Source organism: Esox lucius, chromosome 25 (assembly GCF_011004845.1).
Source record: "Esox lucius isolate fEsoLuc1 chromosome 25, fEsoLuc1.pri, whole genome shotgun sequence".
NCBI classification, from domain to species: Eukaryota; Metazoa; Chordata; class Actinopteri; order Esociformes; family Esocidae; genus Esox; species Esox lucius.
The window spans coordinates 16,683,071-16,705,661 of record NC_047593.1 but is presented as its reverse complement, the minus strand read 5'-3'; the positions used below and the strand labels follow the sequence as shown (position 1 = coordinate 16,705,661).

Below are 22,591 nucleotides of genomic sequence, written 5' to 3'. Positions count from 1 at the left end.
ACAGCGTCATGGTGGGGACCGGAGAAAAGGCCACCGCTAATCTGACCATCACAGCGCCCGCCAACACTGAGTCAGGGACGGACATCACCCTGACCGTCGAGGCCGTGGCCCCGGGATCTGTTGACTCCAACTACGTGGTCCTGCGCCTCTCTGTCGTCACCAAGGTAACAGTAGATTGAGAAAACATGTGTCTACAGATGCAGTATTTTATTTTGGTATATATTAAGCAGCATGGAAGTCATACTGCAGCTATAAAACATGATGTAATTCTCTTTCCTCATTCTCTCTCGTTCTCTCTCTCACTCCAGGTGACAGATTTCACTCCTCCTCAGTGTGAGGTTGTCAACGTTTCCGCGGTTGACTGTCCGGCCGACCCAGTGTTCTGCAACGCCTCCTTCTGGCAGCTCTCTGCTAACCTGACCGACGGCGTCAACGGCACGGGCATTGCCACCCTCAAAAGCCGCCAGGGCGTTGGCAGCCTCACCCACACTGACCTGAAGCAGATGTTTGTTGCGGCGTATTTCAACGCCTCCTGCTGCTCTCGGACGGTGGAGCTGGTGGCGGTGGACAACGCCATGAACGTCGGGACGTGTTTGCATTCCCTGCCTTCCATAACCACCTCTGTCGCCCCTTCCACTGCCCCTTCTTCAGGCCCGCCCACCGCCCCTTCCTCCGCCCCTTCCACCGCCCCTTCTTCAGGCCCGCCCTCCCTCACCCTCAGCCTTCCACTATGGTTCTGTCTCCTAGTTTCTGCCTTGCCACTATACCATCCAGGGACCTACTGATCTGACCTACTGATCTGCTGCGCCACCGGGGAAGACCTATACATTTATACTAAGTTTGTCTAAAAATGTGAAAGTGCCCGCACACTTATTCTAACAATGCATGTTTTAAGAGGGACAGAAATGGGAACCTTAAAAGAACATGCTATATTCCGTCTTTCACATACCAAAACAAACCTTACAGGGGTCAAAAGCATATGGTTACGTTGAAGTTCTCAAAAGAAATTGCTAGTTAAATGTATAGTATAAATACCTTATAGTCAAAAGTTGACTATAGTTAGGGCCATGGTGGTGCGGAACGTAACCAACACAGCACTGACACAGGCTGCTCTTACACACAACAACATGGATAGCCTTGACACTGCCTTTAGCCGTGGTCCACAAAGCCCTCGGGGGCCTTGACATTACAAACTGGTCTGGTTCTTAAAACATGCGCCTGACTTCCCCTTTTGACAGACCTACAGCTGTCTAGAAGCCAAACAAACTGTCCTCTAGACAGCTTTTTTTGCACAAGCTCCTCTGACTGCCTGGATAGGATTCCGCATCTGCAATTCACACTCCCTCTGTTTTGGTGAAGTTTTATGTTAATGTATTGTTGAGTTTTTATTATTGCTGTAATTCATGGCTCAACTACAAAAGAGACATACTGCAGGTCTCATACTGCAGGTTTGATTCACTGTGTATGGAAAAAAGAAAGCTAAAAATAAAGCTCTACTTGTCATTTAATTACCAAGGTACTCAAGCCCCACCCACCTCAAAATAAACCAATTGTTACCGTCATTTTGTTGTCATACTATTGGTTGCTCCACTGATTTTTTTCATTATACAATATAATAATGTAAACAAATAAACATTCTACCAGTATTCTAGATGACCTTTAGCAGACAATGTTACCCAGACTGACTAGCATGAGCAATTATATTAAAATACCATACCTCAGGACCTTTCCATTACTGGTTCCACACACAAACCACTGGCTTATCTGCCTCCCTGATCACAATCATGAATATTTAATATTATACCTTTGGAAAAAAGCAATGGTGAAAGTTGATATTAAGAGGAATCAGTTACAAATGAAAGGTTGTTAACAAACACCAGGGTGGGTACTAGGCATAATCAACATATGTGGTTGCTTAGGGCCCCCACCAATAGGGGACCTCCAACAGATAGGGCTGCCCCCGACCAATTGGGGAGAGGGGGGCCCCAGGTCAAAATTAGCTTAGGGCCCCCAAAAGGCTAGAAGCGGCATTGAGAAACATGCCTCAATTTATTAAAAATGTTTAATAAGACAAAGCAAGATTTCTTTTTTTTCTCTTTCCCTCTATCTCATTAAATAATTGTTTATGTGCTATAAAACGTCCCAGTGTGTGATGGATTAATAAATGCAGATGTTACATTAATTAGAACTGGGGTTTTGGACCATTTATAGATCCCGCCGACCAATGAAATAATTGAACACTACAGCAATACAACACAACAACACACCCAACAACATATGCTCTTTACACTAATCTTCTCTCTCATCTTCTCTCTTTTTTTTTCTTCAATCTTATTTTCTCATTCTGTCCATTTCTCCTTCTCCTTAGGTGACAGTGCTACAGCGAGTAAGGAACCCCGCCAAAGCTGAGAAGTTCTCCTTCCAGCTGGATGAGTCTCTGACCAACATCATCATCTACATCACTGGAAAAAGCCTCACCTTCACCCTCAAGACATCCAACCCCTACACACTGATTGATGGTCAGTTCTCAGTTACAGGTTCACCTCATGGAGTACGATGAAGATAGAAAGTGGAAAGACAGATCACATACATTTCCAGCTGGGATATGGAGCTGAGGCTGGCTAGCATTTAGAAATCACCCTCTGGTGAGACTTTGTGCTGTACCTTGTCAACCTGTGATAACCCTGATTCTCCCTCCTCCACTCTACTAGGCGTCACTCAGACAGAGACTGAGGCCTGCGGGAAACTGTGGACCGTCCAGAAAGTGGGAAACCTCTACCGGATACGCCTGGCCTCCAACAAACAGACAGGATTATGGGAAATCAACATGAACTCCAAGAAGCCCTACACACTGAAGATCACGGGTGAGTTATGGCCACCATCTAGTGGTGAATTACGGACATTCACGTCCCAGATGTCCATATGACCAGTCCAGCAAATGGCCTTGCACTTCTGATTCTGAAACCTCACGGCAAACCATGCAGAATGCACAGAACCATGCTCAACGTTGGTTGTTTCCAGCCCGTCCATGGCCGCAGGAACATGTTCTGAGCAGGGGGTGTGGACCAAGTGGTGGAATTGAACTTTGTGATAAATGTGTATTTTTTTTAGAATGTAATTTGGGTTTGTGTTTGTCGTGTCTGTGAATGAATGTCGTGTCTGTGTTTGTGTCTGTGTCCATGTGTCTGTCCCTCTAGGTCAGAGTACCATTGCCTTTATTTATGATTTTGTGGAATCCTTTGGAGGACCACATCCAGGATACGCCCTGATATCTGGCCGTCCAGAATCAGGTAAAAACAACAACACTGTTAAAAAGATGTCTTTCTAGAAAGGACATTGAACCACGGGTCTACACAGCCAGACTTTTATCCTCCAGTTCACCCTTCCTTATTCCCCTCTCCACCTCCTTCCAGGTGTTCCTGCAATTCCATTGGTGTCAGTGTTGGGCAGGAAGGGACCAGCGTCGGTCAAGGTGTCTGATGTTGCCTTGGTAACAGTGTCAGGGTCAGAGGTTGTTGGTGGGATCCTGGAAGCCATGGACAACGGCGACTTCACTGGTTGAGACAGCTTTATAATACCAGCCCCTTTCATCTCACTGGTTGAAACAGCTTTATGATACCGGCCCCTTTCATATCACTGGTTGAGACAGCTTTATAATACCAGCCCCTTTCATCTCACTGGTTGAGACAGCTTTATGGTACCCGCCCCTTTCATCTCACTGGTTGAGACAGCTTTATGATACCAGCCCTTTTCCGTCCTGTTATGTCATCTGACTCAGGTAAGTTAGTAAATGTCAGGGGGAGGCCAAGGCATTCTGAACATAACTGTTTTCAACTGTTGAGGTAATCCTCAACTCACCTCTCACGTGCAACTGGGCACAGTTTGTGTCAGATATTACATGAACCCGAGACGACAGCTGTCCAAGCATAAGGAAAAGAAAAGGGTCCATAATGAAAACTCGGCTTCGAGCTCAGAAAACTCAAAGTCATGTGTCCAAACATTTTAGGTGTTGGTTTCACCACGAATCCCAAAACCATAAGCTGGGTATTACGGACACAGTGCCCTGCCAACTCAGATGACATGGAGGATTGGTGGGAAGAAATGAATAGGAGACAGAGGATATCTGCTGTGTGAGGAATGGATGAAGAATGTAAAATGACTATTTGTACTACAATCATGTATTCCTTTTTTATCAAATGAGCCGCAATATTGATGCTTCTTTTGCTCCAGGTTTTTATTTTGTAAATGCAGCTTTGCTGTGTGTGTGTGTGTGTATTTGTACAATATGTTTGTGTCTGTGTGTGTATGTGTACGGTATGTTTGTGTCTGTAAGTGCTTGTGTGTCTCTTTGTATGTATATGTACGGTGTGTTCGTGTGTGTGTGTGTGTGTGTGTGTGTGCTTTTGTGTGTAATAGAGCTGTTTGTATCCAGGCCACTGCAGCCTGGCAGAGCATCACAGCATGAATCTGTCAGATTGGATGGCAGTCACACACACTCCTGTCTCTACTGCTGCCTCTCTCTCTCTCTTTAACAGTCTCCTTACTTCCCTCATTCTCTCTATCATTCTGGGTCTCTCACTCTATCTCTCTCTCATCCTTCCACCCACTTCATACCGCAGCAGTCAACTGTAATGGGTTTAGAGGAATCTGTACGAAAGGCTGCAGTTTTCAAACTACACCACTAGAGGGCAGCACACAAATCTCTCTCCTGAGACACTGCCAGTATCCAGAGTAACACTGGGTCAGGAGTGATTCTAGAGGATCGCCACTAGGTGGCAGTTCAGCACAATCAGTGTGTCAACAACCAGCAACTGGAAGCCAGTCCATTAAAACTCAATTCAGCCTGAAATCACAGACTTTCTTGAGTACTGTACGAAAACTCCTCATAGGTATCAGTTTTCAGAGTTAGAAGTGTGTGGGGAAGGAAGGAATACTGTAAATAATGAATGTGCATAAACATCACCACATCGGATTTAAATGAATCCCAGCCTTGTGCTCTAGTTGTGAGACTGAGAAACTGAACATGCACACTGCATTTGTACACAGAGTGATACTGTGTCTGAAGTTGTACACAGTGTTAAGCAATAAATCTTTTACTTTTTTTTACAATGAGAATGGGGAGAAACTACTTACTGCAAAAAACAATCAATCAATGACCAGAGAGATACCCAGAGGAAACCTCAGATGAGATGACCTGTTTTTAGCCTGGGTTAGATCAAAACACTGCAGAGAACATTCGCAGTGCACCTGTTACTGTAACGTGTGTGTGTGTTGGTGTGAATGTGTGTGTCTTACTTCAATATAATTTGATGTAACATCTTGTCATTAGCTCTCTACTCCAGCGTTTCTCAAATCCACGTCCGTAAACCGCCGGTGGTCTGCCAAGGAACGTCTGCCGGTGTGTAGAATATCCATCATCAAGGTCCAGTTGATTCTATTGATGTTTGGCCCATAAAAGCTTCATGACTAATCACCAGTGTTAAGCAGTTGGCACTTACAAAGTGCTTCCTATTCCACTCTTATAAATGAGGCTCTGGCTTTGGAACGGTTTGGGCTATTAACTATTATTACAAAACTGGTTGACAGGCTCTGGGCTACTCCTAATGACTAACGCGTCCACTCACTCGTGATGCAAGCCATTTGGTTTGACCTTCCATTCAGTGGAAGGTAACATCAAATCATCCTTGGATGTGTATGTAAATATTATTACATCATTACCCTCTGTCAGCCTGTGTACTTCAGAACCAGCTGGAAAATCGAATGCTATATTTAAGAACAATAGTGTGACATACCTATGTTGGCATAAAAAGATTGTTATCAAAAAGAAAATGTTATCGCTCTATTCTCTCTCCTCCTTTTTCTCCCTCCTTTCCACTCTCCTTCCTCTCTCTCTCTCTTCCTTCATCTCCCAGTCTCCTTCCACGCGTACACACCTCCGGTTCCCATCCAATCATAGTGACCAAAGGATTTCCAACATTCTTGTGGACCTATTTGTCCAGGATAAATGTAGATCCAAAATTACGTAAAGAGCTGGAGATAGAGGGAGAGAGAAAGAGGGAGGAGATCAGATGGAGGGAGGGAGGGAGGGAGAGAGAGGAAGAGAGAGGTAGAGGAACAGACAGATGGAGGGAGGGAGAGGGAGATGGATAAAGGGAGGGAGGGATGGGTGAGTTCACACAATCAATTCTATTGTCCACGTCAGCTGTCTGTGGTGACCCACAACATCAGATTATCAGGCCAGGTTTAATGGTGATCACTGTCGGTGCTGTCTGACTGCTTGTCTGACTGCCTGTCTGCCTGCCTGTACCCGGGCTGTCTGCCTGTGATGTGTGGTCAGCACACAGAATCAGACACCCCGTGTCTTTCTTTCTGTCCATTTCAGATTAAAGGCCAATTTCACTGTAATTTCTCAGTTTACACACAAATTAAATTCCTAATTGGTACATGGTATCTCCGTCATACAAAAGTGCTGTATGTTAACATGTTTGCCTGGTTTCAGCTGTAGTAGGTAGAAGATCACATTGACATGATACTCTAACTGGATCCTCTTCTTCTGAGTCGTTTAATCTCACCGCCATAATCCCCCATCCCTCCACCTCTATATCTTTCACAATCAATCCCTCCTCCCTTTCTCATCGCCAATCTCCTCAGCCCAGTCTTTCTTTTCCCCTCTTTCCTTTTGACAGATGAGTCGCCGCGTGGAAGACAGAAACACACCTATTTCTTAAATGAACATGGTTTTTAAAACATGTCACTGACCTACAGTAAATGGCTGCCCATTCCCTACTTCATGCACTTTTTTTCTTACTAGAGCCTTATAGTGATACATGAAGCATTCAGCCCTCAACAAAATGCTAACCTATAACCATAACTGTAAACCAACACAAAACATAGTCTCCTTGTTTACATTGAGACTACATTGCTGCCTGGCTGCTGGGACTGTATCCATAAAGCCAGGGTTAGTCTATCAGGGGTCATTCTATAAATGACAAATGTCCATCTGTGTCCTGTTGCTGGAAGCATCTCCACGTTCTCTCTCTTGTCCCTTGTCGCTCTCTTTCTTTTCTAAGTCTCTCTGTCACTCAAATTAAATTCCATTATTTTCAGCTACAGTTGCAGTTGTTCAAAAAGGGAGACCAGAGGGTGTGTGCCAATTACAGGGGTATCACATATCTCAGCCTCCCTGGAAAAGTCTACTCAAAGGTACTGGAAAGGAGGGTTCGGCAGATAGTCGAACCTCAGATTGAAGAAGAACAATGCTAATTCCGTCATGGTCGTGGAACAACCGACCAGCTTTTTACTCTTGCAAGGATCCTGGAGGGCCCTGGGAATATGCCCATCCAGTCTACATGTGTTTTGTGGATTGGGAGAAGGCGTATGACTGGGTCCCCCGGGAGATATTGTGGGAGGTGCTGCGGGAGTATGGGGTGAGGAGGTCCCTTCTGAGGGCTATCCAATCCCTGTACGTCCAAAGTGAGAGTTGTGTTTCGGGTTCTCTGTAGTAAGTCGGACTCGTTCCAGGTGGGGGTTGGCCTCCGCCAGGGTTGCGCTTTGTCACCAATCCTGTTTGTAACTTTTATGGACAGGAAATCAAGGCATAGTCTGGGTGAGGAGGGGTTGCAGTTCGGTGGGCTGGGGATCTCATCGCTGCTTTTTGCGGATGATGTGGTCCTGATGGCATCATCGGTCAGTAACCTTCAGCACTCACTGGACCGGTTTGCTGCTGAGTGCGAACTGGTTGGGATGAGGATTAGCACCTCTAAATCTGAGGCCATGGTTCTCAGCAGGAAACCGATGGAGTGCCTTCTCCGGGTAGGGAATGAGGTGTTACCCCAATAAAGGAATTCAAGTATCTCGGGGTCTTGTTCGCGAGTGAGGGGACAATGGAGCGGGAGATTGTCCCGGGGAATCAGAGCAGCGGGGGCGGAATTGCATTCGCTTTTCAGCACCGATGTGACGAAAAGAGAGCTGAGCCGGAAGGCAAAGCTCTCCATATACCGGTCAATTTTCATTCCTACTCACCTATGGTCATAAAGGCTGGGTCATGACCGAAAGAACAAGATCGCGTGTACAAGCGGCTGAAATGGGTTTTCTCAGAAGGGTGGCTGGCTTCTCCCTTAGGGATAGGGTGAGAAGCTCAGCCATCCGTGAGGAACTTGGAGTAGAGCTAATGCTCTTTTGCATCGAAAGGAGCCAGCTGAGTAAACGCTACACTTTGCGGCTTTCCCTGCTTTCTCTAAACCTATAAACAGTGATTACGCATAATGACCACAAGCCGTTTTGCCCCGTCAACACCAATGACACAATCATTGGAGTTTTTTTTTTATTGTGACAGATTTTTCCCAAACTGGCAGTTGGGTGCAGAGACGTTTGAATAGGTCTGAGTGTAGCTGCAGTGCAACTTTGAGTTATGGCCTGAGAACAAATGGTCACTGAGCTTTCACTCTTCATCTCCTTTTTCCTTTCTGGTTCTCATTCGCTCTCTTTTTTCATTCTTTAGCTTTCTCTCTCCCTCTTTTGTGTTCATGAGATACTGTATGACCAGTCAAAAGCCTCAGTCAAATCTATGATACCCACAGAAGACCCACAAGCAAATAACATTACATGAAATCCCTCAAAGCTGAGGGCCCCCTGGTACGGTTTCTAAAGGTTGTGAAGGTTTACTACCACAGTTAAAACGGTCCCCATTGGTGAATGTTCCCACAGTTAAAACGGTCCCCACTGGGGAAAGGTCCCACAGTTAAAACAGTCCCAACTGGGGAATGTACCCACAGTTAAAACGGTCTCCATTGGTGAATGGTCCCACCGTAAAAACGGTCCCCACGAGTGAATGGTCCTGTAGTTAAAACGGTGCCCACTGGTGAATGGTCCCACAGTAAAAACAGTTCCTCTGATGAAACTGACTGGTCTCCAGCTCCACCCACCCCACTGCACCTCCTCCAGTGTCAAACTGCCTGATCTCCAGCTCCACCCACCCCATGTCATATTTTGAATCAATAGAATTAATCCCCGAACTTTGTCTATGTTTGTCTTAATTCAACTTCTCCTTTCCTCCTCTTTGTCTTCCCTCTTCTTCATTGTCCCCCAAATCTGACATTTCGGGGACAATGCACGCTTTCTGTCAACTCTCACATTTACTTTCAGGTCGGTTAGCAGACACTTTCTTCTAGAGCAACTTAAAGGACAAAGTTGCTCCAGAATCAACTTTGTTGATCTGTGTGTGTGCGTGTATGTGTGTGTGTGTTTAAGACCTTAGCAGTTTTCCTGACGCACAACTCAGCTTTAATACCACATGTGCATCTGTCCGTCTGTATGAAAAACCCCTCTGCATTAACCTCTTTTCACAAGCATTCCACTGCCTTCACTCCCTGTCTACCCATGGTCTCTCTCTTTCCAATCTCTCTCTCCCCACTCTCCATTTGTGTCCCTCTCTCTCCACAGGGGTCAAGAAATTCCCTGGAATGTTAGGAGGTTGTGCCCAGCTGGGTGTCTTTAGGACATTTCGCAGTTTGTTGACACTCACTCCCTTATTTTAAACCTCTCCCTCCATCTCTCCCTCTGGACTCAAAATATTGAACTGCATCAGGGAAATGGGCCTCTGGTTTAAACAAAGTAAGGGCAGGTTATCAGGGGGTAACGTCTGACATTAATTCCCACATTCAGACCGTGCCAGAAACGGGAAAACTTTGAAAGCATTTTACACTCGAGGAGGAGAGGATTGGTTTATAGAGGTTATCTCTTATTGCTGGAGTTCCTAAGCAGAGTTGAATGCCGCCCACCAGGCAGACCAACGTTACACGTCTGTAACCAGAACGGAGAAGGAAAAGACCATTGGGACATTGGTGGGACACAGGGAGGACATTTCTCTGTTTTGTGAGAGGTGTGAAATGTGACATGAGCCTCAATCACAACGTGAGAATCAAAAGAAGTGTGTTACATAACACAACGTTGTCCTGTGAGTATTTTACCCCCATGTTCACTGTCTGAATGTGGGAATCACCTACATCCAAAAGGTTGATAATAGAAGACTGAATGAACAGCACTTTGACAACGCTTACGGTTTTACCGCAAAATATAAGCCTAGCCACAGTCACACCACAATAAATGCTGTGTGTAGGACTGCCTTCACTAATGCCTGGCTCGATGCCAGAACCAGGACATCTACCGTCTTCCTGACTCCAGTTGGTATTGACTATTGATTAAAAAAGAAACAGTGGGATCTCTAGTTCATGTCCTCCTTTTCCACAAAAGAGTAATCACTATGTGGTTAGGATGAGCTACATGAAGTGTGAGTGGTCCTTTGATTACAGGTGTGGGAAGTGACAGGCCATAGCGTTACATGATTACTGCCCTCTGGTGGTGAAAAACTGAAAATGCTTAAATGTAAAGGGTTTTAAAGTTGTTTATTAGATGGGATAACTGGACGAATTGGCTCAAGGAAAAAAATCCCCTAAAGAATGTACCAATAAATTGTGTCTTTAAAAAAATCGTTAAACAGTAACAAATGTGAATGTGTATAGATAACCAAACAAAGTAACCACGTTTTCGACCCAGCCTTGAGTGCAGATGAGTAACTGACACGTAAAAAAGTAAGGACCCAGTTGATAGAAGAGAGATATTTTGGAACAGTTTCACAAATGTTGCCAATGTTTCTTCAGAAATAAGGTGGGGTCCTTGTGACATGAAGTGGGGTCCTTGTGACATTAAGTGGGGTCCTCGTGACATAAGGTAGGGTCCTTGTGTCTCAATAAAGTAAGTGTTGCAAGAAATGGCTTTGGAAAGGCCTTTACATGAGCATATAGTGAATCTTAGTATGGATTATGTGCAGTTTAAACAACTTATTACCCAGCCCAAAATGTAAGTTATTTTCAAAAAAATAACTTTGTTCTTTTCCAAATGTCATGGAATGCAATTTCAATCTTAAAAGATGTTTTGGCCACAGGGTACTGATGGCTCATCGGGTTTGGGGTGGTGTGTGCTTGCCAATTTCTATAATTTATCCACCATCATACAGCATCTGTCATATTGGAGAAATGATCAGTCAATTGATAAGGTTACCTGACATGCCAAGCTCACATGCCTCAAAGGGTAAATCTCTTACACAACACACAATGCCCTTAAAATGTATAATTGTTTGTCAGGAAAAGCTGTATCATAAAGACTTGAGTCAGCCACAGGGAAACCAGTGTTACAAAGAGCTGAGTCAGACTCTGGAAATGTTGATAAGCAGGCTTTTCACTCATCATTTGTTATCATTTCTAGCCTGGCTGTTGCACAACACAGGTGTTTTGGTGCCTGTAACTTTTTTTCTACATTTTCTGTTGACTTCCAAGTTAACTCAAGTTAAGGCAAGTATTTCCTTTCCTGGTCTGCAATAAGTTGTAAACCTAGCTACTGACTGTGGTTGTGGAACCATCAGCCCGTTATGATAAAAAAAAAAATACAGGCAGGATAACAGAGCGAGGTTCAACAATGTTAACTGGCGTGTTCTCCGTCACGTTCACACAGCAGCTACTCCAGTGTCCACTTGTTCTGTGTCTCCCTGCCTTTCTGTGAACAGGTGTTTGATGGAAGCAAAGGTGGGTGAGTGTCCACTTGGACACTTGGAGACCCCAGACTGGGTCGCCAATTTGGAGACAACAGCGGCTGGTTCCCCTCCTTGCTCCCCAGTCCCCTCCACATTCCCATCCCATTCCTGATACTCTGCCCCAGCCCAGCGCCTCCCACTCCTCCCGCACCTCCCTCCTCCACCAATCCATCCATAAGCGCCCCGAGGCTCTGTCGGATCCAGACTTGGGACAGGCCAGGCTCCATCTATTTGGAAGACAGTTAGGAGGGTTGGGTTTTCTGTCCCTAGAATCCCTGTTGGTCAAAGCACCCGTCAGTCTAACAGTGTTCTCCTTTGTCCTCCTCTTCCGCCTCTTGCTCAGGCTGAGGCAGAAGACAGCGTAGCTCCCCGCGATCACCCCTAACGGGAGGAGGAACGCCAGAATCGCCTTGGAAACGGCGGTCGCCATCTGCCGTGTCCTGCAGTCCTGGGCCAGCGTTTCCGGCGAGGAGTACAATCCAAAATGGTGGTAGCACAACTTCCTGTGGTCCTGCTTCTCCGTCACAACCCGGAAAAAGAAGTAGCGGAAGGTGTTATCCGCCGCCCACAGGCAGCCCAACAAACACACCTAAGGAATTAATGTACGAAAAACAGGACACTAAGCTGGGAACATGCAGAGTACATTATACCATCAATTCACATGACATGAAAAACCAAAAAGTACAGAAAGTGTTTTCTGCCGGCCAATTATTTGAGCCTTTAGTAATCAGTCCCCTTTCTCCACATTTTATTGTGTTATATTTGAGAGTTCCCATCTCAGGGCAGAGAACCCAGGTGAGCTACCTGTCCCATTGCCAACAGACAGCCCTATTAACAAGCTGCCCCCCTCCCAAGACATTTAGACGAACCAAACAGACCTATTAACAAGCTGCCCCCCTCCCAAGACAATTAGACGAACCAAACAGACCTATTAACAAGCTGCCCCCCTCCCAAGACGTTTAGTACTCAGTCCCCTTTCTCCATATTTTATTGTGTTATGCACTTAATTAAGAAAATGTCAAATTACAAAGATTACACCGCACCCGTCACCAAAAAAACAAACATGTTTTGAGAAATCTCAGAGTTTATGTTACAATAATCCCACAGTCTGACAAACGCGTCCTCACTGCATCCACAACTTCAGCCCGGCGGTGCTCGCGACCACCATAATCTCAGGATACCGCGCCTTTCCTGTCCACAACACGGCAGGATGCCCACAGAACAGACATTTAAACACCAGCAAGCCAGCAACCCATTACCCAGAGGTAATGGTCTGGGATATGGCCAGGAAACTGGGGGCATGTTTTACGTGGTCAAGTTCATGAATGGGTTTTACCCAGGTTGAGCTACAAACAGTAACTCTGGCCTTTTATCCATAAAAGTGAGGAATGTCCCTGTCAAGGCCACAGAGATAACAATGTGAAGTGAACATTTGAGGGTTCCCTTCTCAGGGCAAAGAACCCAGATGTGCTACCTGTCCCATTGCCAACGTCAGGCTGAAGACCCGGTTCCAGACATCCCTATTAACACTCTGCCCCCCTCCCAAGACATTTAGAGGACCCAGACAGCCCTATTAACATGCTGCCCCCCTCCCAAGACATTTAGACGACCCAGACATCCCTATTAACACTCTGCCCCCCTCCCAAGACATTTAGAGGACCCAGACAGCCCTATTAACATGCTGCCCCCCTCCCAAGACATTTAGAGGACCCAGACAGCCCTATTAACACTCTGCCCCCCTCCCAAGACATTTAGAGGACCCAGACAGCCCTATTAACATGCTGCCCCCCTCCCAAGACATTTAGAGGACCCAGACATCCCTATTAACACTCTGCCCCCCTCCCAAGACATTTAGAGGACCCAGACAGCCCTATTAACATGCTGCCCCCCTCCCAAGACATTTAGACGACCCAGACATCCCTATTAACACTCTGCCCCCCTCCCAAGACATTTAGAGGACCCAGACAGCCCTATTAACATGCTGCCCCCCTCCCAAGACATTTAGAGGACCCAGACAGCCCTATTAACACTCTGCCCCCCTCCCAAGACATTTAGAGGACCCAGACAGCCCTATTAACATGCTGCCCCCCTCCCAAGACATTTAGAGGACCCAGACATCCCTATTAACACTCTGCCCCCCTCCCAAGACATTTAGAGGACCCAGACAGCCCTATTAACATGCTGCCCCCCTCCCAAGACGTTTAGAGGACCCAGACAGCCCTATTAACATGCTGCCCCCCTCCCAAGACATTTAGACGACCCAGACAGCCCTATTAACATGCTGCCCCCCTCCCAAGACGTTTAGAGGACCCAGACAGAAATCAATCAATCAATTGTATTTAATAAAGCCCTTTTTAAATCAGCAGTTGTCGCAAAGTGCTTCTACAAACACCCAGACTAAAATCCCAAACAGCAAGAAACTAAAGGGCTGATGTACAGTGGCCAGGAAAAACTCCCCAAAATGGTCAAAACCAAAGAAGAAACTGAGAGAGGAACCAGGCAAAAAGATAAGCATCTAGAAGAACATGAACACCATCTAAAACACAGCTACATTTGTTTCAGATGCTCTGCCTCCATAAGGCAGACAGCAACAACAACAAGGAAAGATAATATTTTTATTTACAGAACACTGTCCTGAGAGTAAGAACAGTCAACATGTTCTCCCCCGGCACCTGGAACTGTTACAGAAGATTATTCACCTGGCAGGAAGGGCGGAGCCCAGAGGTGATTTCCCTCCTGGGTATGCCCTTGAGCCTGTATTTGTCAGACCGTACAAGCAACATGGCTGGTTAACCGCAGAGATACAAAGCCTCCTTGTCTCTCTATTTCCTAAGTTTGCTCAAGAATTAATCTTGCAAATGAAAGTTGCATTACTGAAAATCATTTGCAAACTTGTTGACGTAGCCGCAAATCTGGGGTTGGTGCTAGCGAAGTCTAAAACTGGCAAGTATAGAGAGTACAGAGATATTTTTATTCATGTTGGCACCAACTACGTTAGGATGAAAAGGTGTGTCGGCATCGAGTAATTGTCTCTGGCCCCCTCCCAGCTAGGGGTGGTGACAAGCTCTACAGCAGACTTGCGCAACTCAATCGCTGGCTGAAAACGGAGTTCTGCCCGTCGCAGGAGGTAGAGTTTGTAGATAACTGGCCTTCTTTTTGGGACTCTCCCAGAAATAGGGCCAGGCCTGATCTGCTGAGGAGCGACGAACTCCATCCTAGCTGGAGTGGTGCTCTTCTTTTATTTAGGAACATTGACAGGAGTCTCACTCCTATAGCTTTAACATGAGATAAGGTGCAGGTCAGGCTGCTAGCATAGTGGAGTCTGTCAATAGCATAGCCAGAGTAGTTAGTACAGCTTTATTGTATTTATAGTACACCTATTGCCACTGTGACTCGTTCCAGGCTGCGAAAAGTTAAACAAGGTAGTGCTAACAAAAACAACCTTATTAAGATAAAGCCTTCCTCCACCTCGGTCAAAAATAAAAATTATTGTATCACCTCGCATCTCAAAATGGGACTCCTAAATGTTAGATCCCTTGCTCCAAAGGCAGTTGCAGTAAATGAATTAATCTCTGATCATAAACTAAATGCTATTGGTTTATGTGAAACGTGGCTAAAGCCTAATGAATTCATTGCCTTAAATGAGGCCTCTCCTCCTGGTTATACTAGTGATCATATCCCTTGAGCGTCCTGAAAAGTAGGGGGTGTTGCTAAAATTTATGACAGTAAATATAAATTTACTCTCAAACATATCACTGAGTTTCATTCTTTCAACCAGGCCAATAAATCGTTTTACATAGCTACTATTTATAGGCCCCCCGGGCCATACACAATGTTCCTCAATGAGTTTCCAGAATTCTTGTCTAACCTTGTAGTCATGGCAGATAGTATTCTAATTTTTGCCAATTTCAACCTTCATATGGAAAAGTCCAATGATCCTCTTCAAAAAGCCTTTGAAGTCATAATTGACTCAATGGGTTTCATCCAACATGTCTCAGGTCCAACACATTGCCACAATCATACCTTAGATTTAGTCCTGTCACAAATAAATTACTTGATATTCTTACAAGTTTGCTCACTGACGACAGAGTAAATAAATCTGTAAATGATCAAATCGAGGATCTCAACTCAATACTGCGAAATACATTAGACACAGTTGCACCACTAAAAACAAAAGAAATACGCAACAACAAACTTGCTCCCTGGTACACAGACAATACTAGAGCACTTAAGCAACCCTCCAGAAAATGTTTGCGAAAGTGGCGCTCCACCAAGTTGGAAGTATTTAGACTAGCCTGGATAGACAGTACACTACAATACCGAAAATCACTCACGTCTGCTCGATCAGCTTATTTCTTCAACCTGATTGAGGCGAACAAAAACAATCCAAATTTTATCTTTGATACAGTTGCAAAGTTAACAAAAAAGCAAAGCTTAGCAAGTGAAGTGGGTTGTGACAACTGCGACCTCTGCTGGTTCACCTCCCCCTGCAGCGGGCGGGCCCCAGCGGTCGACGTCACCTGCTTTCTGACGCCACCGTCTTCATCATACATTTCACCTGTGTCTCGTTTGTGCACCTGTTCCTCATCATCGCTGTTTCCCCCGGTATATATGTTCCCTCTGCTCCCCCTGTCTTTGTGTGTAATTGTCTCTACTAAATGGAAGAGCTGTTCAACGCTTTGTTATATACCTGTACTGATTTCTCTCGCTGAGAAACATTAAACCTTCATTCCATCACGCCTTCTCCGGTTCCTCCTTGCTCCTCTCAACCCCCGAAGCCGTGACAGAATTACACACCAAATATACAACAGCAAGGATATGGAGCCCACGGGAGCCACAGGCGAGGTCGGTGTTGCGGAGGCGGTCCAGGTACATTCAACGATGCTGGCCAGCCTAGGCGCTGCAATGGACAATGTCTTAAAAGCGGTGCAGCGCCTAGAGCTGAGCCAGCAGACCCCCGCAGCACCGGCCGTTTCTCCACCTGCCCCTGCCGTGCCGCCGAGCATGGGGGCACTGCATCTCCCCTTACCCAGGGATTTCGACGGGGCGGCGGACCGCTGCCAGGGATTCCTTCTACAGCTGGACATCGCGCTCCAGGCGATGCACCCTGCGCCGACCGAGGCACAGAAGATCACCTCGCTCGTCTCCTGCCTGTCCGGAAAAGCCCTGGAGTGGGCCACCGCCGTCTGGAACACCGAGCAGCCCACCCAGGGCAGCTACGCCGAGTTCACCCGCCGCTTCCGAGCCGTGTTCGACCATCCACACGAAGGAAGAGAGGCGGGTGAACGGCTGTTCCACCTACGGCAGGGGACGAGGTCGGCGCAGGAGTTCGCACTGGAGTTCCGGACCCTGGCAGCGGGATCAGGGTGGAACGAACGGGCTCAAATCGACCATTACCGTTGCAGCCTTCGCGAGGACGTCCGGAGGGAGCTGGCTTGTCGAGACGTGTCCCTCTCCTTCGATCAGCTGGTTGACATGTCCATCCGTCTTGACAACCTGCTGGCTGCCCGAGGACGTCCCGGAAGAGGCCCGTCCGTTCCACCCTGCCAACCTGACACCGCCGTCCCCATGGAATTGGGGACGGCTGCACTGCCGGGCAGATGTCGGGGAGGGCAGGTGCGGAGTGCCTCCAAGGGGCGACGAGGCCGTACTACTGCACCACACCGCACCTCCCTCCCTGAGTCGAGAGGCGACAGGCATGGCACTTCCGCGTCACCCCAGGTAGCACATGCACATTCGCCACTAACCTCTTCCCTCTCTATGTGCACTGTTCCTGTTAGGTTCCCCGGCTTTCCGCTGATTTCCCGGTGTAAGGCGCTGGTAGACTAAGGCGCAGCTGGGAATTTCATGGATAGGTCTTTTGCCCTGCGGTCACGCATACCCCTCCAGGTCCTCGCCACCCCCCTGCCCGTGAGAGCTTTAGACAGCCGGCCACTAGGGTCAGGTCTGGTCACGAGTTGCACTGTTCCCCTCCTCCTGATTACCGACAGCCGACACAGCGAAACCATTTCATTTCACATCATCGACTCACCCACGTTCCCAGTCGTTTTAGGTTTCCCCTGGTTGTCCCTACACGACCCCTTCATCTCCTGGTCTAGTCGACGTCTGTCGGGGTGGTCGCGGAAGTGCCAGGGTAGGTGTTTGGGTGTTTCCGTTGGCTCGACCTCGGTGGAAAGTCCAGACAGTGCGCCCGCCGTGCCCATTCCCCCCGAATACAGGGACTTGGCTACGGTTTTCTCCAAAGCCAAGGCTGCTGTGTTGCCACCACACCGGCTGGGGGATTGTGCGATAGACCTCGTTGATGGAGCCGCACTCCCGAAGGGTCACGTGTATCCACTGTCCCGCACCGAAACGGAGACTATGAACGCCTACGTTACGGAAGCGTTGGAACAGGGCTACATCAGGCCCTCCAAGTCACAGGTCTCCTCGAGTTTCTTTTTTGTGAAAAAGAAGGATGGTGGTTTGCGCCCGTGCATCGATTACCGGGCGCTGAACAAGATCACCATTCCGTTCCGCTACCCTCTCCCTTTGATCTCTGCGGAGGTGGAGAGGATGCACGGGGCCCGCTTTTTCACTAAATTAGACCTCAGGAGTGCCTATAACCTGGTGCGTATCCGGGAAGGAGACGAGTGGAAAACCGCTTTTAGTACCACGTCTGGCCATTACGAGTATTTAGTGATGCCGTACGGGTTGATGAATGCTCCTTCAGTCTTCCAGTCATTCGTCAACGACGTATTCCGGGACTTGTTGTGCGAAGGAGTGGTAGTGTATATTGATGACATCTTGATATTCACTGCCACCCGCGCCAAACATGTCTCGTTAGTGCGCAGAGTGCTGGCTCGACTGCTGGAGCATGACCTGTACGTGAAAGCCGAGAAGTGTCTGTTTTTCCAGTCGTCTGTGTCCTTCCTGGGATATCGCTTTTCCAGCACAGGTGTGGCTATGGAGGAGCCTCACATTGACGCCGTGCGTAATTGGCCGACCCCAACCACGGTTAAGGACGTGCAACGTTTCTTAGGCTTCTCTAATTACTATAGGAGGTTTATCCGGGGCTTTAGCCAGGTCGCGGCTCCGATCACCTCCCTTCTGAAGGGGGGGGCGACCCGGTTGCGGTGGACCGTGGACGCGGAGCGGGCGTTTGTGGAACTGAAACACCGTTTCACCACCGCTCCGGTCCTGGCCCATCCCGACCCGTCGCTCCAGTTCATCGTGGAGGTGGACGCGTCCGATTGTGGGCTCGGTGCCATCCTCTCCCAACGGACGGGGTGTCGTAACACGCTCCGTCCCTGTGCCTTCTTCTCCCAGAAGCTCAGTGCGGCGGAGCGGAACTACGACATTGGTGATCGTGAGCTGCTGGCCGTGGTTCGAGCTCTGTCGGCGTGGAGGCACTGGTTAGAGGGGGCTAAACACCCTTTCCTCGTCTGGACTGACCACCGGAACCTGGAGTACATGCGGGCAGCGAGGAGGCTGACCCCTCGCCAGGCAAGGTGGGCTATGTTCTTCACCCGGTTTGTGTTTACTCTCACCTACAGGCCGGGGAGTAAGAACGTCGGGGCTGACGCGCTGTCCCGCCAGCATGACACGGGGGAGAGGCCAGTGGATGATGCTCCCGTGCTCCCGGAGTCATGCATCGTGGCACCGGTGGTATGGGAACTGGACGCGGACATCGCCGGAGCGCAGCGCGACGAGCCCTCTCCGCCCACATGCCCTGAGGGCCGTACGTATGTGCCGGCGTCTGTCCGCGACCGCCTCATCTACTGGGCGCATACATCTCCCTCCTCCGGTCATCCTGGCATCGGGCCAACAGTGCGCGCCCTGGCCGGTAAGTACTGGTGGCCCACTTTAGCCAAGGACGTGAGGGTATACGTCTCTTCCTGCTCGGTGTGTGCCCAGAGTAAGGCACCCCGGCACCTACCTGTGGGCAAGTTGCACCCCTTGCCCATTCCACAACGACCATGGTCCCACATTTCTGTTGATTTCTTGACGGATCTCCCCCCTTCCCAGGGCCATACCACCATCCTGGTCGTTGTGGATCGGTTCTCGAAGTCCTGCCGCCTCTTGCCTCTGCCCGGCCTTCCTACTGCCCTACAGACCGCGGAGGCCCTGTTCACACACGTCTTCCGGCACTATGGGGTGCCCGAGGACATCGTGTCTGACCGGGGTCCCCAATTCACGTCTAGGGTGTGGAAGGCATTTATGCAGCACCTGGGGATCTCGGTCAGCCTGACCTCGGGCTACCATCCCCAGTCCAACGGGCAGGTGGAACGGGTCAATCAAGAAGTGGGTAGGTTCCTCCGGTCCTACTGCCAGGACCGGCCGGGGGAGTGGGCAGAGTTTCTGCCGTGGGCAGAATACGCACTGAATTCTCTGCACCACTCCTCCACGGGCGTGACGCCGTTCCAGTGCGTCCTGGGCTACCAGCCGGTCCTGGCGCCGTGGACGCCGAGCCAGACCGGTACCCCTGCGGTGGACGACTGGTTCCGGCGGGCAGCGGGCACATGGGAGGCAGTACAATCCCGCCTCCGGCTCGCTGTCCGCCGTCAAAAGACCTATGCAGACCGCCACCGCGGGGAGGCCCCGGTGTATCGGCCGGGCGACCGGGTCTGGCTCTCGTCCAGGGACCTGCCCCTCCGCCTGCCCTGCCGGAAGCTGGCCCCGCGGTTTGTGGGGCCTTTTAAAGTCCTGAGGAGAGTCAACGAGGTAACATATCGGTTACGCCTTCCCCCCGACTACCGTATTAACCCCTCGTTTCACGTGTCTCTCCTCAGGCCGGTGGTGGATGGTCCCCTCCAGGGGTGTGAGGTGCGGGAGGTGCCCCCTCCCCCTCTGGACATCGAGGGGGCCCCGGCGTACTCTGTCCGCTCCATCATCGACTCGAGGCGCCGGGCGGGGGGCCTCCAGTACCTCGTGGAGTGGGAGGGGTACGGCCCGGAGGAGCGGAGCTGGGTTCCGGTGAAGGACGTCCTGGCTCCCGTCCTTGTCCGCGACTTCCATCAGCGTCGGCCGGACCGCCCTGCTCCGCGCCCCCCGGGTCGGCCCCGAGGCCGGTGTCGTCGCGCGGCTGGGGCCGCGCGTCAGGGGGGGGGTACTGTGACAACTGCGACCTCTGCTGGTTCACCTCCCCCTGCAGCGGGCGGGCCCCAGCGGTCGACGTCACCTGCTTTCTGACGCCACCGTCTTCATCATACATTTCACCTGTGTCTCGTTTGTGCACCTGTTCCTCATCATCGCTGTTTCCCCCGGTATATATGTTCCCTCTGCTCCCCCTGTCTTTGTGTGTAATTGTCTCTACTAAATGGAAGAGCTGTTCAACGCTTTGTTATATACCTGTACTGATTTCTCTCGCTGAGAAACATTAAACCTTCATTCCATCACGCCTTCTCCGGTTCCTCCTTGCTCCTCTCAACCCCCGAAGCCGTGACATGGGTCTTCACTTTAGTTGTAATGAATACATAAACTACTTTGATGAAAAGATTGTCACCATTAGAAAACAAATAACTGACTCTTTAAATAGTAAATGGTCAATGGGGACAATGGGGACACTTGAATTTTTTGATACTGTATCGCTCGACCCATTTACAAAATTTGTAATGAGTTCTAAACCCACAAACTCTCAGCTAGACCCGATTCTAACAAAATTACTTAAGGAGCTATTTCCTGTGCTAGGTCAGCCAATGCTGAACATAATAAATTGCTCCCTTTCCTCCGGATGTGTACAAAACTCACAAAAAATAGTGAAAATTAAGCCTCTTCTAAAAAAATCTAATCTGGATCCAGACATATTAAACAATTATAGGCCAATATCGAACCTCCCGTTCCTCTCAAAAATCTTAGAAAAATGTGTTTCCCAACTACTGAATGCCTTCCTAAAGACAAATAACATTTATTATTTATATTGATCACTCCCTTCTCTTAGAGAGACTGGAAACCCATATTGGGCTACGTGGACATGTTCCAGCCTGGTTTAAATCTTATTTATCTGAAAGATATCAGTTCGTTAGTGTGGATGGCATATCCTCTGACAAGTCAAAGGTATGCTTTGGAGTTCCTCAAGGCTCGGTTCTGGGCCCATTATTGTTCTCACTATATATGCTCCCTCTGGGCGATGTAATCCGAAATCACAATATTAACTTTCACTGTTATGCTGATGACACACAGTTATATATTTCAATGAAGCATGGAGAAGCCCCTAAAATAGCTACTTTGGAAGCATGCGTTTCAGATATTAGGAAGTGGATGGCAGAGAATTTCTTGCTCTTAAACTCAAATAAAACAGAAATGCTTGTTTTAGGACTCAAAAAACAAAGAGCGTTGTTTGCAGATCTCACTGTGAACCTCGACGGCTGCATGGTCGTATCCCAAAAAACTGTAAAAAACCTTGGCGTTACCCATGACCCTGACCACTCCTTTGAAGAACATATAAAATATGTTTCAAGAATTGCTTATTTTCATCTTCGAAACATTGCAAAAATATGAAACTTTCTATCAAAAACTGATGCAGAAAAATGTATCCATGCTTTTGTTACTTCTAGACTAGATTGGGCTCTCGTCACCACGGGGATGCCCTCCCTCCAATGCCTTTCAGGGGAAGAGTCACTGACTTGTTGTTGACTCTCTGTTGCGCACTTGTGCAATTGGGCTGTACGCTGCTGGCAATACTCGGCCCTCATTCAGGGGGGTTGGGTTGGTGGGTGTCCCTTTGGTTGATGCCTGGCAATGTGGGTGGATTGATTTTCTGCCTGTTGGGCCCTGTCCGAGGGCCTCCCCCTGGTAGGGCCACAGTGTCACTGGACCCCCCCGTCTCAGTTCCAAGGTGTTACGCTGCTATATTATTGTGCTGGGGGATATGAGGAATGCACTACTAACTTTTCTCAGTCTCCTCCAGTTTTAAATTTTAGGAGATGAGGTCCTGGTCCACACCTGCGGATTACCTGGTTTGGGGGGCCCGTTGCTGTCCCTGTCCTTGTCCTTGTCCACCTGGTCATACTTCTGACCTAGTCTAAA

At 48.5% G+C, this 22,591-nt stretch overlaps 1 protein-coding gene across 2 annotated transcripts in view; it reads left to right on the top strand.

Annotated features, from left to right (window-relative positions):
- The window catches only part of LOC105020899 (von Willebrand factor A domain-containing protein 7-like), a 31,567-nt gene extending 30,005 nt beyond the window's left edge, over window positions 1-1,562 (top strand). For both annotated transcript variants that reach the window (XM_034290959.1, XM_034290960.1), the window contains exons 17-18: window positions 5-164; window positions 309-1,562. In XM_034290959.1, the coding sequence (XP_034146850.1) occupies window positions 5-164; window positions 309-785 (637 nt within the window). In that variant the 3' untranslated portion in view covers window positions 786-1,562. The remainder of the gene's footprint in view (window positions 1-4; window positions 165-308) is intronic.
- Window positions 1,563-22,591: the final 21,029 nt, after the last annotated feature.